The sequence below is a fragment of the Chelonoidis abingdonii genome, chromosome 19, assembly GCF_003597395.2.
Source record: "Chelonoidis abingdonii isolate Lonesome George chromosome 19, CheloAbing_2.0, whole genome shotgun sequence".
Classification (NCBI taxonomy): domain Eukaryota; kingdom Metazoa; phylum Chordata; order Testudines; family Testudinidae; genus Chelonoidis; species Chelonoidis abingdonii.
This window is the reverse complement of record NC_133787.1, coordinates 39,879,679-39,896,059: the sequence shown is the minus strand read 5'-3', so window position 1 is coordinate 39,896,059 and position 16,381 is coordinate 39,879,679. Positions and strand designations below refer to the sequence as shown.

Sequence of the window (16,381 nt, the reverse complement as noted above, 5' to 3'; positions counted from 1 at the left end):
CCCACAGTGACTTTTATCCAGCCAGTAAAACAGAAGGTTTATTGGACAACAGGAACACAGGTTACAGCAGAGCTTGCAGGCACAGTCAGGACCCCTCCACTGAGTCCTTCTGGGGGTTCAGGGTGCTTGGATCCCAGCTAGGATCCCCTGAATTCTGCCCACAGCCCCAAACCCAACCTGTCCTGCCTTTCCTCCTCCGGCCGACCCCTTTGTTCTCCCCCCTCCGCCCAGGTGCCCCCCCCTCCTCCCTGCCGGGTTGGGTTACAGCCTGAGCACCTGTCCATCACCTAAAGTCCTCCCCTGCTTTCCCGTTCCCCACACAGACAGTCCCTACTCCATCACACCTTCTCCTATTGCTCTCCTGGTCCTGGCCTGGCATACGCCCTCCCGGTACCCTCAGGTGCTCAGACACTGCAGCTCACTAGCGCCTCCACCCGCCCGTCCTGAGGGGCAAGTTAATCTCTCCCTTTGAAAGCAATCTCCTGTTGCCTCTCCCAGGCCAGATGTCCCATTAGGCAGAGCTCTTGGCAGACAATCCAGGGAACCATTAGTGAGCGACAAAGGCGGCCAGAGAATCAGCAGCGCACACGTCCCCTGGCTGGGCCAACCCCACCCCGGCAGCTCCCACACACTGAACTGTGGCCCCACTGGCCCGGAGCGGACCCCCACCTGCGATGTTGCTGCACCTACAGAGTGACGTGGTGGCACCTTTGCTTCCTGTCCCCTGGCCCTGGGCTCCCCTGGGATTAGGTCAGGACCCAGTGCAGCTTAGAGCAGCCCCTGGGAGGGCTACTCTCAGTCAGACCCACTGCAGTGGGCCCCAGAGGGTTATTCCAGTAGGTGGGAATAGCCAGAGCACTGTGGGGTTTGAGCACGGCCCCTTCTGTCCCTTGTCCCTCGCCCACTGTCCCCGTGCCTCACATGCAGGGAGGGCAGCTGGGCGAGAGGCCCTCCTCCCTGGACGACGGTGCCAAGGGCAGTGTCTGTGCCACACGCTGCAGGCCAGTGATACCCTTGCTGCTCAGAGTCACGTGCCCGCAAGAGAGGGTGGCAGGGACCAAGGAAGCAACTGGGTCCTGGAGGTGGGTTCCCACAGCCCGGCTGTCTGAGAGGAGCAGCTGCATTCATCAAGCCAGTGGGGAGGGGAGGAGAGAGATTCGGGGGAGAGAACAATGCTATCGCCATGGGGAACATCACTGCTTCAGCTTGCAGCACTGAGAAACCACTGCTCCAGTGCGGCTGACTCCTCCACGCCTTTCTCCCCGGCTTCCTGGGCATCCATCCCCAGCAGTGGGAGTCTCGTGGCCCATACTCAGCTGGAGCTGGCCTGCTCCCATGCCTTCCAGTGCAATTCAAGCAGGATCCAGCTGCAAAAATGAGTGCTGGGATTTACTGGCAGCTGCCTGGACCCCCCGGGAATGCGGCACTGAGGACTGAAGCCCACAGCCCTGTGCAGTGCTCCTGCTGCGCCCCATCGCCCACACTCCCGTGCAGTGCTCCTGCCACACCCCATCACCCACACTCCTGTGCAGTGCTCCTGCCGTGCCCCATTGCCCACACCCCCGTGCAGTGCTCCTGCCATGCCCCATCGCCCACACCCCCATGCAGTGCTCTGCTGCGCTCCATCGCCCACACCCCCGTGCAGTGCTCCTGCCGCACCCCATCACTCACACCTCCATGCAGTGCTCCTGCTGCACCCGATCACCCTCACCCCCTTGCAGTGCTCTTGTCGCGCCCCATCACCCACACTCCCGTGCAGTGCTCCTGCTGTGCCCCATCACCCTCACCCCCGTGCAGTGCTCCTGCCATGCCCCATCGCCCACACCTCCATGCAGTGCTCCTGCCGCGCCCCATTGCCCACACCCCTGTGCAGTGCTCCTGCCGCGCCCCATCGCCCACACCCCTGTGCATACTCTCCACTCCATTATCCAAGTTATCAATGAAAATATTAAATGGTGCTGGACACAGGACTGACCCCTGCAGGATCCACTCTCAGTTTGAGAGTGAGCCAGTGAGAACTACTCTTTGAGTGCAATCTTTCAACTACTTGCGCATCCACCTTCTTGTAATTTCATGTAGAGCATATTTCCCTTGTTTCCTTGTGAAAATGTCATGCAGAACGGTGTCAGAAGTCTAACTAAAATCAAGATCTATCACATCTACTATCACATCTCCCACATCCTGTAGGTCAGTAACCCGGACAAAGAAGGAAATCAGGTTGGTTTGGCATGATCTGTTCTGGACAAATCCATGCTGTCTATTCTTTATAACCCTGTTCGTAAGCACCTATCCTCCAGGTGCTTCCAAACTGATTGCTTAATAATTGTTCCAATATCATTCCAGGTATCAAGATTAGATTGACCGGCCTATAATACTCCAGGTCCTTTTTGTTCCCCTTTCTAAAGCTACGTACTACGTTTGCCCTTCTCCTGTCCTCTGGGACCTTACCGATCCTCCATGAGTCCCTGTAAATAATTGGTAACGATTCTGAGATTGCTTCAGCTAGTTCCTTAAGTACTCTAAGGAGAATTTCATCAGACCCTGCCAAATTGAATCCATCTCACTTATCTAAATATCTGTTAAGTTGTTCTTTCCCTATTTTGGCTTGTGTTCCTTCCTCCTTGTTCTTAATATTAATTACGTTGAATATCTGGTCACCATTAACCTTTTTAGTGAAGACTGAAGCAAAATAGGCAGCAAGTACCTCAGACTGCTTGATGTCATCAGTTATTAGCTCTCCTTCCCCACTGAGTAGAGGACCTCCACTTTCCTTCGTCTTTCTCTTGCTCCTACGGTAGTTAAAGAAATGCTTTCAATTGCCTTTTATGTCCCTGGCTAGGTGTACCTCATTTTGTGCTGTAGCCTTTCTGGCTGTTGTCCCTACATGCTGGTGCTCCTCTCCTCCTTAGCAGTGTGTCCATGTTTCTGCTTTTTGTAGGATCCTTTTCTGGTTTTCAGGTCATTCTAGAGCTCCTGACACAGCCACACTGGCCTCTTACGAATCCTCCTGTCTTTCCTTTGCACTGGGATAGTTTGAAGTTGTGCCTTTAATATTGTCTCCTTGAGAAACTGCCAGCTCTCCTGATCATCTATATCCCTTAGATATTCTCTCCATGGGACCTCTCCTACCAGGTCTCTGTGTTGCTTAAAGTGCACTTGGTCCTTATTGTACTGCTCTCATGTCTTCCTTTCCTGAGGATCAGAAAAACGACCATTTCATGGCCATTTTCACCCAAATTGCCTTCAGCTTTCGGATTTGCAGCCAACTCCCCCATTGGTCAGAATCAATCCTAAAATGGCTGTGGCTCGGGTTACTTCTTCCACATTCTGGAACAAAAAGCTGTGCCCACCATATTCCATGAAATTACTGGGCATTTCTTGTTTTGTACTTTTCCAACCGCTAACACCAAACCACCTTCTTGAGTCAAAGACAATTAATCATGAAGTAGTTACAGAAGAGCTAATACCAGGAAACTAGCACAAAAGAAGCATTACGATGAGAATATCCAACAGATAGCAGATTCAAATTCCACATTCCACATTTAGATTTCAGAACAGAAAGAGGCCAGCAATCTGCCACGGTGACAGCTCTAACATCTGTCCTGTGTTATACCCACGGTGACGGCTCCACCCTCTGTACCCACGGTGATGGCTCCGTCCTCTGCACCAGGCTGTACCCATGGTGACAGCTCTAACATCTGTCCTGTGTTATACCCACGGTGACAGTCCACCCTCCTGTACCATGTGATGGCTCCGCCCTACTGTACAGGCTTTGTACCCCGCTGCGGCTCCACCTCTGCCCAGGCTTACACGGTGATGGTCACCCCCTGTCCCATGCTGGTACCTTGGTAACGGCTCCCCTCTCCATCCCCGCTTGTCCCAGTGACAGCTCACTCCTGTCCCACCTGGACCCATGGTGGCAGCCCTGCCCTCTCTGTCGGCTGTTTCATACCTCAGTGCCCGGCTCACCCTGTCCTATGCTGTACAGTGGTAATGGCGTCGCCCTCCTGTACCAGCTGTACCGTGCACTCATCCCCGTCCACACTGTATCCATGGTGGATGGCTCCGCCTCGTACACCTGTATCCATTGATGACCGCTATCGAGGTCATTTCCATCCCACACTGTTACCCCGGGTAACGACCTCCACTCTGTACCCCTGTACCCCAGGTGACAGCTCAACCTCTGTCCCACACTGTCCCCAGTCCCGGCCTCCCCTCATGTTCCCCGCTGTCCCATGGTGATAGCTGCCTCCCCATCCACACTTCCCCGGTAACGGCTCCACCCTCTGTACCACGCTGTACCCACGGTAACGGCTCCGGCCTCTGTCCCACGCTGTCCTATGTCACAACTAGGTCTGAGGCATGTCCTAGCAGAGGAACAGAAGCCCCCTGGACCAGTTCCAGGAGGACAGAGCACACAGGCCCACCCCATCCCAGACAACGCCAAACACCAGAAGCGGCACATAGGGGCTACGAGGGGCAGAACCCCCAGGCCTGCCCATCTAAGTGCAGCAGAAGGCGCTGTCAAAAGGACTAGATGTGGCCATGGAGCCCAGCGGTGGTGGTTACAGACGACATCATGCATGCGGCTCCTGGCCTGGTGGGCTCGGGCTGCATGGTCTGTCAGCTAGCCAGGTTCCTTTGGGGGGTCATTTTTAGCCAACTTCATATTTTATTGGCCTTTGATTTACCAAGTGAAGGCAGGGGTGTAACGGCAATCCCTGAAGCCAGGAGGCGCCAGCCTGGATGTGCGATGGGGTGACCCTGCGCCATGCCACTGGTCGGCGGGTGGGAGACACAGGCCAGTCTCTCACCAGGGCTGCTGTCGGGCCCTTGTTCCAGAGGGGAGTGGCAGAGGCTGTGGGGAGCAGCGGGGCCCTGGGGGCAGGGGTGTTGGCTGGTGCCCCAGTCCCTGTGTGCCGCAGGAAGAGCTCGGTGTGCGTTATCTCATGCACTGAGCCATGCTGGCAGAAGGAACAGTGGAGCCGCTTCCAGGAACAGCGCAGACTCCCACACACCAATCCCCTGCCAGCTCTGAGTCAACAGGACAACTTCCTGGGGAAGGCACCCTGCCAGGACAGCGCCAGCCCCAGATCAACCCTGGTGAGCGCAGCATCACCCCTGCCATCACCTCCATGCACTGGAGAGCCACAGCCCCGCTGCCTCCCTTGCTCGCCATGGGCAGGACCCCTGCAGAACCCCACCCACCACCTAGCGCCAGCAGGGAGCCCATGGCTCCAGCCTGGCCTCTCACAGGGTCAGCACCAGTCCCAGCAACATGCCACCCACGGCTTGGCACCCAGCTGATCTGCAGCCCAGCAGGTCACGGAGAAGGTGGGAAGGGGGCTCTGCAGGCACCGGGCTCAGCTCAGCTCCTTCCCTGGCCAGCGCTGGGCTGTGGCCTATGGGCAGCAGGATGTGTGTGGCACCTTGCATCCCAAGCTGCCTCAGTGCCCCGGCACCACAGCCCCCATCTCCTGCTGGGGGAAGCCCCAGGAGCAGGGGCAGGCCGGGTCATTTCCAGCACAGAATGCAACGGGTCCTGCTGGGGATGGAGACCCTGCTGCGTGCTGCAGTGCCTGAAGTGGTTGTGTCCCCTGTGTGTTGTTTGTACCACCAACTCCCCTCGGGCTGGGGGCTGGGCAGCCCAGCAGGTGTCTGACAACAGCCGGACCCAGGCACCCACCCCAGAGGGAGTTTTGCCCATGTACAGTACGAGCAAACAGCTCTCGATGCCGGCCGAGGGGATCAGCTGGGGCAAAGGGCAAAGGGCAAAGGGGGGACACTGGGACCCAGGCAAACCAACTGCAAAGTCCCCAGGCTAGGCCACTCTCCCTGTAGTGACGCCCCCAGACCGCATCGCTCACATTCACCCAGTGTCACATGATAGCTCATTAACAATCACTAATTAGCATCTCCATTAGCCCTAGCAGCTCCATGGTGAGGCAGAGTGGTGGAGCTATCCCTGTGCGACTGATAGGGAAACTGAGGCACAGAGGGAGGACGGGACCTACAGGTTTATGCATCAATTGTTTAGGCCAGAGGGGCTCATTAGCCCCGCCCCCAGGATGACCCTGCTGGCACAGGCTGGAGACCCCTGCCCAGAGAGCCAGCCTCAGAGCTGGGAGCTGAACCCAGGTCGGCCCCCTGCCTCCCCAGGCTCTGCTTACTCTGCCGGGCAGGAGTGAGCACGAGCAGGCCGGATCCCCATGTGCCCTGCAGCCCGGCTCGTAGCACAGCGTGGCTGGTTGGGGATTAAACCCCCCCAGTCCTCAGAGATGTCAAAAAAGCCTCAGTGCTGCTAAAAATAGTCCCACCGCAGAGCGATGGGGCCAGCATGTGACCAAATCCAGCCTAAGCAGGGCTCAAGGGATGGGCTTAGTGGGGATCAGGGGAGCGGGGGGCTCTGCCCGAAGCTCCTGTCCCTCCCTCTTCAACCAGGCTCATAAGGTGGCAATGCCTCACGCCTGGGGCAGGAGGCTGCAAGCCAGGGCTTTGGTTCTGTCACTGACTGCGGGCAAGGCCCTGGACTGCTCTGTGCCTCAGTTTCCCTCTCTGCACCCCCTGCCTTGCGGTGCTATGACAAGGCCCTTCGTGGCCCTGGGCTGAATGGCTGATCAGGGCTCTTGCCGGCTGCCACAGCCCACCCATGGGATGTGTGCCCCAGCCCTGCCCGGGCGCTGCTCCTCGGTGTGAACAGGGCTGACATGAGGACATCCTCTCCAGACGAGGGACCGGGGAGAGGCACCGGGCTGGGGCTGCTGCAATCACAGTGTGTCTCTGGTGGATCGGTGTTGCGGTCCCTACCAGGGAACACCGGCTAGTTAACCACCCCCTAGGGCCAGTGCACTTGGAGGTGGGGGAAGCGTGGCGCATGTCCCCCCTCCTCCTGGTCAGACACACATGCTCAGCACTGCCTGCCCCAGCTCACAGGGAATCGGCCGTGAAAACCAGCTCTGGGAATCTGGCCTTTTCCTGACAGCCGTCAGCGATTCCCTGAATACACCTGCAATCGGCGCCAAGCCACTGAGTACATCCCAGGGACAGTTCCCAGCTACATGTGTTCTGCTCGGACCCGGCAGTCACCTGGGATCGCTCCCAGCTCCGGATGGGATGAGCGTAACTCTCAGGATCAGGCCCCCAGGAGCAGGTCAAAATGGAAGTGCCACAAATGCGCCCCTGGGCTGACTCCGAACCCTCTGCTCCCGGGACCCGCATCAGCAGGGAATGGCCATGAAAAGAGCAGCCAGGGGAGCTGTTCTCAGCGCAAACATCCCCCCAGCTCTACTTCCAAGGCTGCGTGAGTGCGGGGGCGATTGGGAAGCAGAACTGCGCCCATGCGGTTCCACCACTTCTGATGCCCAAGCCCAGCCGGTTGTGCTCAGGGTACGGGAGGAACTCAAAGCAACCCTGCAAGTGCCTGGGAACATGAAGGTTTGCACAGGCTTGGGGGACGCAGGTCACTCACACCGATGCGGAGCATCTACACCGCAGCAATGTCGTGGGGAGAAGCCCTGTGCGTCTTGTGGCAAACTGGGAATGTTCTTAATGTTTGCTCTGAATACTGTATTGGTGCCTCAGTGTCCCCTAGGCAGTTCTTAAGTATCTAGGGGGTGGGATAAGGGTGTGTGATTGCTGCAGAGCAAAGGGCCAGTGCCCCTAAATGCCTGGCACTCTGTCTCCTAGCAACTGATNAAGAGTAGCCATAGGTGTGAGCACTGTTCAAACTGGCTAAAGGAGGGGATGTGACAAGGCATTAGGAACTGTGGGAAATAGAACTGGTTGGGAATGGAATAGGACAGCTCTCCCTGCACCCCAAGTGTGTGGGGTGTCACTGGTCAGTAGAAAGTACTGTAGGGAGGGTGAGAGTAATCTAGTACCGGGGGAGGGGTCCGATTTCTGAATGGAGAGAAGGGTCTGGAGCTGGCTGGGGACGAGGAGTGAGGGGAGACGTGGGGGTCTGGCTCACTGCCCCCCAGAATGGACCCGGCCGAGGGGTCTGGTTCGCTGTATCTACAAGCTCTGTTTTGGACCCTGTTCCTGTCATCGAGTGGGCCTCTATTTTGCTGGCTGGCTGAGAGTCACGTCTGACTGCAAAGTGAGGGTGCAGGACCCTGTGGTTTCCCCAGGACCCCGCTGGGGCGAGATCACTGTGGGAAGCGCATGAAGGGGCAGAGGATGCTGAATGCTCCAAGGTCAGACCCAGGAGGTGAAGACGTGTGAGCTTCTTGCCCTGAAGACAGTCTGCTCCCAGGGAGAGGAGGCTCCCCAAAGTCCTACCTGGCTTTGTGGGGAGCAGTTCCAGAGCATCGCCCAGCAGGACTGTGCTAGGGTTTTGAGAACCCTAGGCGGACGGCAATTTCGCCGCCCCACGCGCTGGTCCCGCGGATCTGGTGTAGCTGCCGCAGTGGTGCCGGCGGAGGGTCTGGTGTGCCTGCGGGTGGTCCACCGGAGCCGCGCGAGCAGCCAACCGTCCACAGGCACGACTGCGGCAGCTCCATCCAAGCCACGGACCAGCAGACTGCCCGCAGGCACCACTGCGGCAGCTCCAGCAGCGCCCTGACCCAGGGGACACCCTGGGCTGCCAGCTGCCGCGGCGGCACCCTGACCCAGGGAACATCCTGGGCTGTCGGCTCCCGCCGGCAGCTCAGACTCCCTCTCTGTCCTAGTAGCAGCGGCTGCTCAACCATTTAAAAAAAAATTGGGGGGCGCTTTTTGGCGCCACCAAATCTCGGCGCCCTAGGCAACTGCCTAGTCCGCCTAAATGGTTGCACCGGCCCTGTCGCCCGGGGACTCTGTGACACATGTGCCACCCACAGCGCAGGGATCCTGATGCCGGCTGAGCCCTGGGACCCTACCGAATGGATCCATAACACCGGGCATTTACAAAGTGTTCCGAGGCCACAGAGTGACTGGGGGGGTGGGGAGGGCTGCTCAAATGTGGAATTCGCAGCCCCAGACAAGCGTGCTTTCATCCAGACCCCACCTCCCCCCTGAGCACTGATGAAAATTCCTGTTCAGCATTTGCTGAGAAGTCCCTTGGCCCAGCCCTGGCTAGAGCCCCCCGGGTAGGTGCTGAGCCCTGCTCCCCTGGCTGTCCCACATCGCCCCCAGCCCCCAGCCGCTGGGCACACCCAGCTGGGCCGTCCTGCCAGCACCATGCATGCGGGCAGCCTAGTACAAACACCAGGAGGCCACCCAGCTCCAGCCCCAGCCCCAGCCCAGCCCCACCGCCTGTGCCTCCTACCTACCTCCATCCACTGGCCTTGGGACTGCATGAGCAGCACCACACAGGGGTCTGACTTGTTGAGTGTGTCCCGGTCGAGCAGGTGTTTGCAGCTGACCCGCAGCTCCACTTTGGAGACACAGGTGGCAGAGACCACCCCCAGGGAGGACTGGGACGCCAGGTCCGGGATCTCATTCATCCTGGCGCAGGGCGGGATGGGCAGGGTCCTTGCTCGGAAGAGTCGGTGGTGGGATGGACAGGCAGAACGTGGAGTTAAGATCTGGATTTGGGAGCAAAGAGCATCCAGGGCTGTGATGGGTGGAGACCGGACTCAGATGCAGCCCCAGGAAGAGTTATGGGACGAGGGCTCGTTCCAGCCAGGCAGCAGCAAGCCCAGAGGAGTGCAGCCTCTCAGGGCAGCCGCCAAGGAATCTCCTGTTAGACACAGGCTGGGAGTCGGGCTGGGCACCAAGCCCTGTGGCAGAGAAGGAGCTCAGGTGACGAGGGGCACAGCCCCAGTTAGCCGGTGGCTTCTGATTTGTTCCTCACCGTCACTGGAGTCTCTGAACCCTGCACCGCATGACTATGACCTGCAGGAGGCACTGCCACCTCCAGAGCCCACTGCCAGCCAGCTGCCAAATGAAGCCAATCAGGGTTTATTTCCTCCCGGATATTGACGATTGAGGATGCGTTGTTCTTCCCCTCCAGGCTGACCCAGGGGCACCAGCTGCAGCACGAGCCACCCCCTCCCTCTCTCCTGGCTTTGAGTCACTTGTGTCCTGGCGAACGGCAGCTCTGGTTCACGCTCCTATGGCCTCTGCCTGGCCCTCATGCTGCCCTGGCCAGCGGGGAAGGCTAAGCCGCTGCTTTCATCACGTTTTCCCAGGGGCGGGTGGAGGAAGCAGGGAGAGACGCAGGCTGGACGGTCAATGGGCTCAGCTGCAAAGTCAACAGCTAAATGGAACCCCCCGAAAAACGTCTTGAGTGGGCAGTGAGGCTGGCTCAGCAGCAGCGAGGGGTCGGCTGCAGTCAGCAGCAGACAGCCTGGCCAAGGGGGCCGCCGGTGAATTGTCCAGGGGCGTCTGGCCTAGGAGCGGGAGGCTCCTCCGGGCAGAGGGTGAAGGAGGGAACTGCTGTTTGACCTGGGCCAATGTCTCTTGGGGGACAGGCGCTGGGGGTCGCTCAGCGGGGTCACCTGCAGGGTCCAAGAGCACAGACAGGTTAGATAAAGGCAAGGGCCGCTGAGACCCCTAAGCACAGCCCCCTCTCTCCCCAGGCACACTCCAGGAGCAGGAGGGAGGGACCATCGGCGCAGGGCAGGGAAGGATCTGAATGGAAAGGAGAGAACCATGCACCCAGCCCCCTCCCAGAGCTGCCTTCCCCTCTCCCCCAGCCAGCACCATGTGACTGGCACTCCAGCCTCTCCTGGCAGGGGCAGGGCAGCATGGCTCAGCACAGATGCCCCAGAAGGGAGGGGGAAGGTTGTGTGAGCGCCAGCAAGATGCCGATGGCAGGGATTCAGATCCACCCTGCTGAACAACAAGGGGCAGGAGCTGGTGTGTGACAGTTCCCCCTGGCAGGCTGCCAGCATGGGAGCCACGTGCAGGACCCCCCCACCGGGCACTCAGGCATAGCAGCCCAGGCCAGGCCACCCCCCAGGGAGCCACAGGCCGGGTCAGTCCTGCCTGGGGCTCCTCAGCCCATTCTGCCCAGGCCAGAGAATTCCCCGCTGCCCAGCCAGCCAAAGAGCACAGACTTTCCAGGGCCTGCCCCACCCCCAGGGCCTCCCTAACACGCCGCCTCCCCTGCCGAGCAGCAAAGCCCAGGCCGTTGCCAGGCGAGCCCATCCCCACTTGTTGCCATGAGAGTCGGCTGAGGGAACAGCTGGCACGGCTCTTCTGTGCACTGCGAACACCAAGGGCACCTCGGAGAGACACTCCCTGGGGCCCGGACGTCCTGGCCTTGCACTCAGCAATGCCTGGGTTCAAATCCCACCACACGTCCCACGTGACAAGGAGCCCTGGGGCCTGTGGGGCTCCTGGGGACACGCAGCTCCCTCCCAAAATCACCACAAAACTGATCACCAGTCTCTGCCCAAGAGCTGCCCAGGGCTGGGCTAGCAGGGGGCTGCGGGTCGGGAGTGAGGGGCACTGGCAGAGCTATGGGGGCAGGGTTAGCAGGGGGCTGCGGGTTGGGAGTGAAGGGCACTGGCAGAGCTGGGGAGGCAGAGTTAGCAGGGGGCTGTGGGTCAGGAATGAGGGGCACTGGCAGAGCTGGGGGGGGCAGGGTAGCAGGAGGCTGTGGCCCAGGAGTGAGGGGCACTGGCAGAGCTGGGGGGCAGGGTTAGCAGGAGGCTGTGGGTTGGGAGTGAGGGGCACTGGCAGAGCTGGGGGGCAGGGTTAGCAGGGGGCTGCAGGTTGGCAGTGAGGGGCACTGGCAGAGCTGGGGGGGGAATCTAGGGCTGGGATGAGGGGGCAGCGCTGCAGGTTGCATGGGTAGAGCTTGCCCGGGGTCTATATGTACCTCCCAGATGAAGGGAGCCTGGAGCCTTCCAGCCTCACTCCCACAGCAGGCACTGGGGCGGGCAGGGGGCAAGTGGGCACAGGGGCCCAGCTCAGTGAATCCAGCACAGGCTAAAAATGGGGCAGGAACCTGGGCAGGAGGAACCGGAGTGCTCAGAAGGGAGGGGACGGGAGAGGTCCCTGGCCAGGGCCCTGCATACGTGGGGTGGGAGAGAAAAGATGTGATTTGGGGGGAGCAGCTGGTGGAGATGAGTCGCTTGGCGGCACAGTGACGGGTCCTGGCTCCAACCCGGCCGTGCTGGGTGCACAGGGCACCAGGAGCACCGGGGGGGCTGGCTGGAGCCAGAGGGACACGCGGTGCCCGCTTACCCCGGGAGGTGCTTCTGGGGACCACGGTCCCTGCTGCTTCTCCGGGTTAGTCCTTTCTCCCTGGAGGGGCTGTGGGAACCTCTGTGAGGCCGGCATCCCCCCGGGGGCCAGGGCCAGCACTAACTTTGCCGCATTCTGGGACTAGAGGCCAAGCCGCGTGCAGCCCAGGGCCAGGCACCAGAGCTGCTCCTGCCGGGCCCAGCAGCTGGGAGCCCAGGGGAGTGTGGGGGAGAGGAGCTGGGAAGAGCAGGACACTGCCCAATGGCAGGAGCTGCGGCGGGAGGGAACCTGCCACCCCACTCCTGCAAATAGGGTGACCAGATGCCCCAATTTTATAGTCCCGATTTTTGGGTCTTTTTCTTATATAGGCTCCTATTACCCCCCACCTGCTGTCCCGATTTTTCACATTTGCTGTCTGGTCACCCTACCTGCATATGCCCCTTCTTACCACCCCTCCCCTGGGCACAGTGGCCCTGCCCTGCCCCGGGTAACCCAGCCAGTGCTGGGGGTGAGCTCCCTTCCTTCCCTCCCCGTCTCCGCTGCGCAATGGCTCCAGTCAGCCTCACCCTGGCCACTCTTTGCTGCTAGGGGAGGCCGTGTTGGGAGCTGGGACCCTTCAGATCTCAGTGCCCAGCTCGGCCAAGTCCCTGTTCCCCCCTCACCTCCCCGTGTACTCACTGAGGTCCCACTCCCCCCCATAGCTTCCCCATGTACCCTCTGGGATCCCGCTCCCCCCCCAGCTTCCCCGTGTTATCACCAGGGTCCAGCTCCCTCCCCTCCCACACCTCCCCATGTACCCACTGGGGTCCCGCTCCCCCCCATAGCTTCCCCATGTACCCACTGGGGTCCCGCTCCCCCCCATAGCTTCCCCATGTACCCACTGGGGTCCTGCTCCCTCCCCCCACACCTCCCCATGTACCCACTGGGGTCCCGCTCCCCCCTATAGCTTCCCCGTGTACCCGCTGGGGTCCTGCTCCCCCCACCCCAGCTTCCCCGTGTACCCACTTGGGTCCTGCTTCCTCCACACACACCTCCCCATGTACCCATCGGGGTCCCGCTCCCCGTGTATCTGGGGGATGCCCCAGGAATGAGCTGCACCCTGGGCTCAGCAGGACTTCGGCCGAAGGCTTTGGCTGCCTGCAGCCATTCCCAGGTTGGCCCGGCAGAGCCCAGTGGGCTGCGCGGGGCTGGATCTGCTGGGGCAGACCTGGCTGTGGCTCCAGGCTGCTCTATCACCCTTCCAGGAGGTGCCAAAGTGCCCCTCACCCTGGCACCTGGCACAGCCCAACGTGCAGACTCCACTGCAGTCGGGATCTGGAGGGGTGTCGCTGGCGCATGTCTGTGCTCAGCTGGCACAACAGGATGTGCTTGGCATTTCCCCCTCGTTCCCCAGGGAAACATGAGTGAGGGGGGCAGACAGGGCATGAGGACCCCACAGAGCAGGAAGAGGCAAGGGGTCTCTTCCAGCCTCAAGTCCCCTGGCCTTGGCACCCATCCACAGTCTGTGGCTTTCACAGCGGGGGGGGCACATGTGCTCGCTGGCTCCTGCACACACTTACTTTGGGCTCAGACTCAGAGGGGGCCATGCCGCGCGGCGCCCATTGGTCACACATTCCCCAAGCTAGAGGCTCTGGCTCTTTGTGCCAAGTGGCAGCTGCTGCCAGTTTGCTGGGAAAGTTCTGTGGGCAGCAGCCCATTGCCCTGGCACATCACTTTTGCCAAAGCCCCCGGAAGCCTCCCCCTGCCAGCTGCACCCACCAGACAACTCCCCGATTCTTTCACAGCCCCGCTCGCAGCCGGGGATCCCTCTGTCCCAGCCCCCTGGTCTGCTCCCCCCCACCCGCTCACCTGCTTGCCGGCCCCCAGCCTCACTTCTCTCTGTGCTGCCTCCTGGACCCAGCGAGCACTCGTACCACGAGCATCCTCTGCCAGCCTGAGCCGCGCGCTGCCTGCCACCTCCACAGCCTCTGACTCAAGCTGCAGTTCATGAGTAAAACCCTAAGAAGGAGACTAGCAGCAGCTTTTAACTGCTTCACTGCCAGCCCCAGCACTGTGCTGCCAGGCTTCGCGCAGAACTCTGCTCTGCAGAGACGCCGGCCAAAGAACATTTTCATCCGCTGGATGGATCCAACCCGGCGGGACCCGATCAATGCACCCTTGGGGGCTTAGGAACTAGCGGACGCAATCACAGAACTATTAGCAGTTACTTTTGAGGACTCCCAGTGGACGGGCGAGGGCCCAGAGGACTGGAGAAGGGCAAACATTGTACCTGTCTTTAAAAAGGGGGAACAAAGAGGACCCAGGGAACCCGACTTCCATACGTGGAACGCGACTGGAACAAATTGTTAAACAATCAGTTTGTGAGTCCCTAGAGGATATTGAGTTCTGAGGACCAGTCAGCATGGGCGTGCCAAGAACAAATCATGCCAAACCAACCTGAGCTCCTTCTTTGCCAGGGTCACAAGCCTTGTGGCTGGGGGAAGCAGGAGATGTGGTAGATCTTGGGTTTAGTGAGGCTTTTGACATCTCATAGTGAACTAGGGGAAAGTTGGCTGGGTGAAATGACTAGAAAGTGGGTGTGCAAGGGGTTGAAAGACTGGACTCAGGGGAGTTCCCAGTTGTTCCCTTCAACCTGCTATCAGCTAGGGAAAGGCTGGTGGTAAGGACGATGGACATCAATTGTTCTCCATGTTCACTCAAGGTAGGAGAAGTGATTGGCCCAATCTGCAGCCTGGGAGATTGAGTGAGATATTAGGAAAAGCTTCCTAACTCCCAGGGAAGTGAAGCACTGGAGCAGGGACACAGGAGGCTGTGGAATCCCCATCGCTGGGGGGTTTCAGAAGAGGATGGACAGACTCCAATCTAGGTTTACTCAGCTCTGCCTCAGCACAGGGGCTGGAGTCGGTGACCTCTCAAGGACCTTCCAGGATTGTGAGTCTCAGAGCTGCCTCGGTGCATGACAACTCTGGACTCACGTCCCACGAAACACAGGCCAGAGCATCTCCTGCCATGCAGTGCTGGGCTTGGGGGTGCCAGGGCCCCCTGGCCAGAGGTCTCCATGCTCTGCTCCTTGCTGCCTGGATCACAGCCACGCACAGCAGGAAGGGCCATGCTCCAGAATGGCCCTGTCCCACTGGAACCCACAATCCCACAAGCTCCCGCTGGGCCAGCACTGACCCCTCTGGCCATCTCCCCCAGGGTGGGGCCATCCCCTCTCCCACCCAACCAGCACCAACCTCCCATGCTCCCTCCCCCTCCCCAACACCCCCCTGCTCCTGGGTGGTTTCCAGGATGAAATCCTGCCATGGCTACAGAAAAGGCACCTGGGAATTTTGCAGGAACACCCTCCTCCATGAGGCCACAGCCCCCACATACTGCACAGGCCACAGTAACAGGCCTGGGGGATTTGGGCTTTTCCAGCCAGCTCTGCCAGCCATCTACCAGTGAACTCTGCATTGCAGCCCTCTCCTATGTGTGACGTTATTGATATAAACTGGGACCATATAGAACATGGTTTGCAACCAAGGTCCTGTAGTGGCACCAAATCTTATGTAAAGGGGGTCATAAAAGGTGTCTAAGACCAGGTTATGGGTTACTGGTTATGATTATGCTGTCTGTATGCATGTGTCATTTTTTAGTTGAAGTTATGAATATTGGCTCTGTACTGTCTGTATTTCAAATTTGTGCTGTAATTCTGGGAAAAATCCCAGACAAGTTGGTGTAAGCTCTGCCTAGCCTGCTTGATGGCCCATTAAGGACCATCAGCTACACAACTGACCCATTGAGAGGAGGCAGATATGCCTTGTAGCTCAGCAGGGTGTGCAGGAACTTGCCCATGTGAGTGCAGACTCATTTTGCTGTAACTTTCCACAGTAAGAACAGAGAGGTTCTTACACCTGGAAGAGCCTATGTAAGGCTGATACTTCATCTCCATCTTGTCTTCAGTCCTGCTTCTTACCTCTGGAGGGACTTTGCTACAAACAGAAGCTCTACACAAGGGACTGATGACCCATCCCAGAGGGGGATGTTCCAGAGACTTGATATGAACCTGCAGTTTATTTCATCACTGCTGCGAGCCTGAACTAAGAACTTTGCCATTACTGGATGTAATTGATTCCATTTAACCAATTCTAGCTCTCATCTCTAGCTTTTTCCCTCTATGAATAAACCTTTAGATTTTAGATTCTAAAGGATTGGCATCAGCGTGATTTGTGCGTAAGATCTGATGTGTATATATTGACCTGGGTCTGGGGCTTTGTCCTTT

At 59.1% G+C, this 16,381-nt stretch overlaps 1 protein-coding gene across 2 annotated transcripts in view; it reads right to left on the bottom strand.

The window, feature by feature from the left end:
* Positions 1–14,074, bottom strand: part of CPNE7 (copine 7) — a 39,732-nt gene extending 25,658 nt beyond the window's left edge. Inside the window, exons 1-2 of one of the 2 annotated variants that reach the window (XM_032764259.2) lie at positions 13,966–14,074; positions 9,252–10,421 (exon numbers count right to left, since the gene is read on the bottom strand). In XM_032764259.2, coding sequence (XP_032620150.1) covers positions 9,252–9,425 — 174 coding nt within the window. In that variant the 5' untranslated portion in view covers positions 9,426–10,421; positions 13,966–14,074. The remainder of the gene's footprint in view (positions 1–9,251; positions 10,422–13,965) is intronic. The other variant, XM_032764260.2, reaches the window with a different exon arrangement.
* Positions 14,075–16,381: the final 2,307 nt, after the last annotated feature.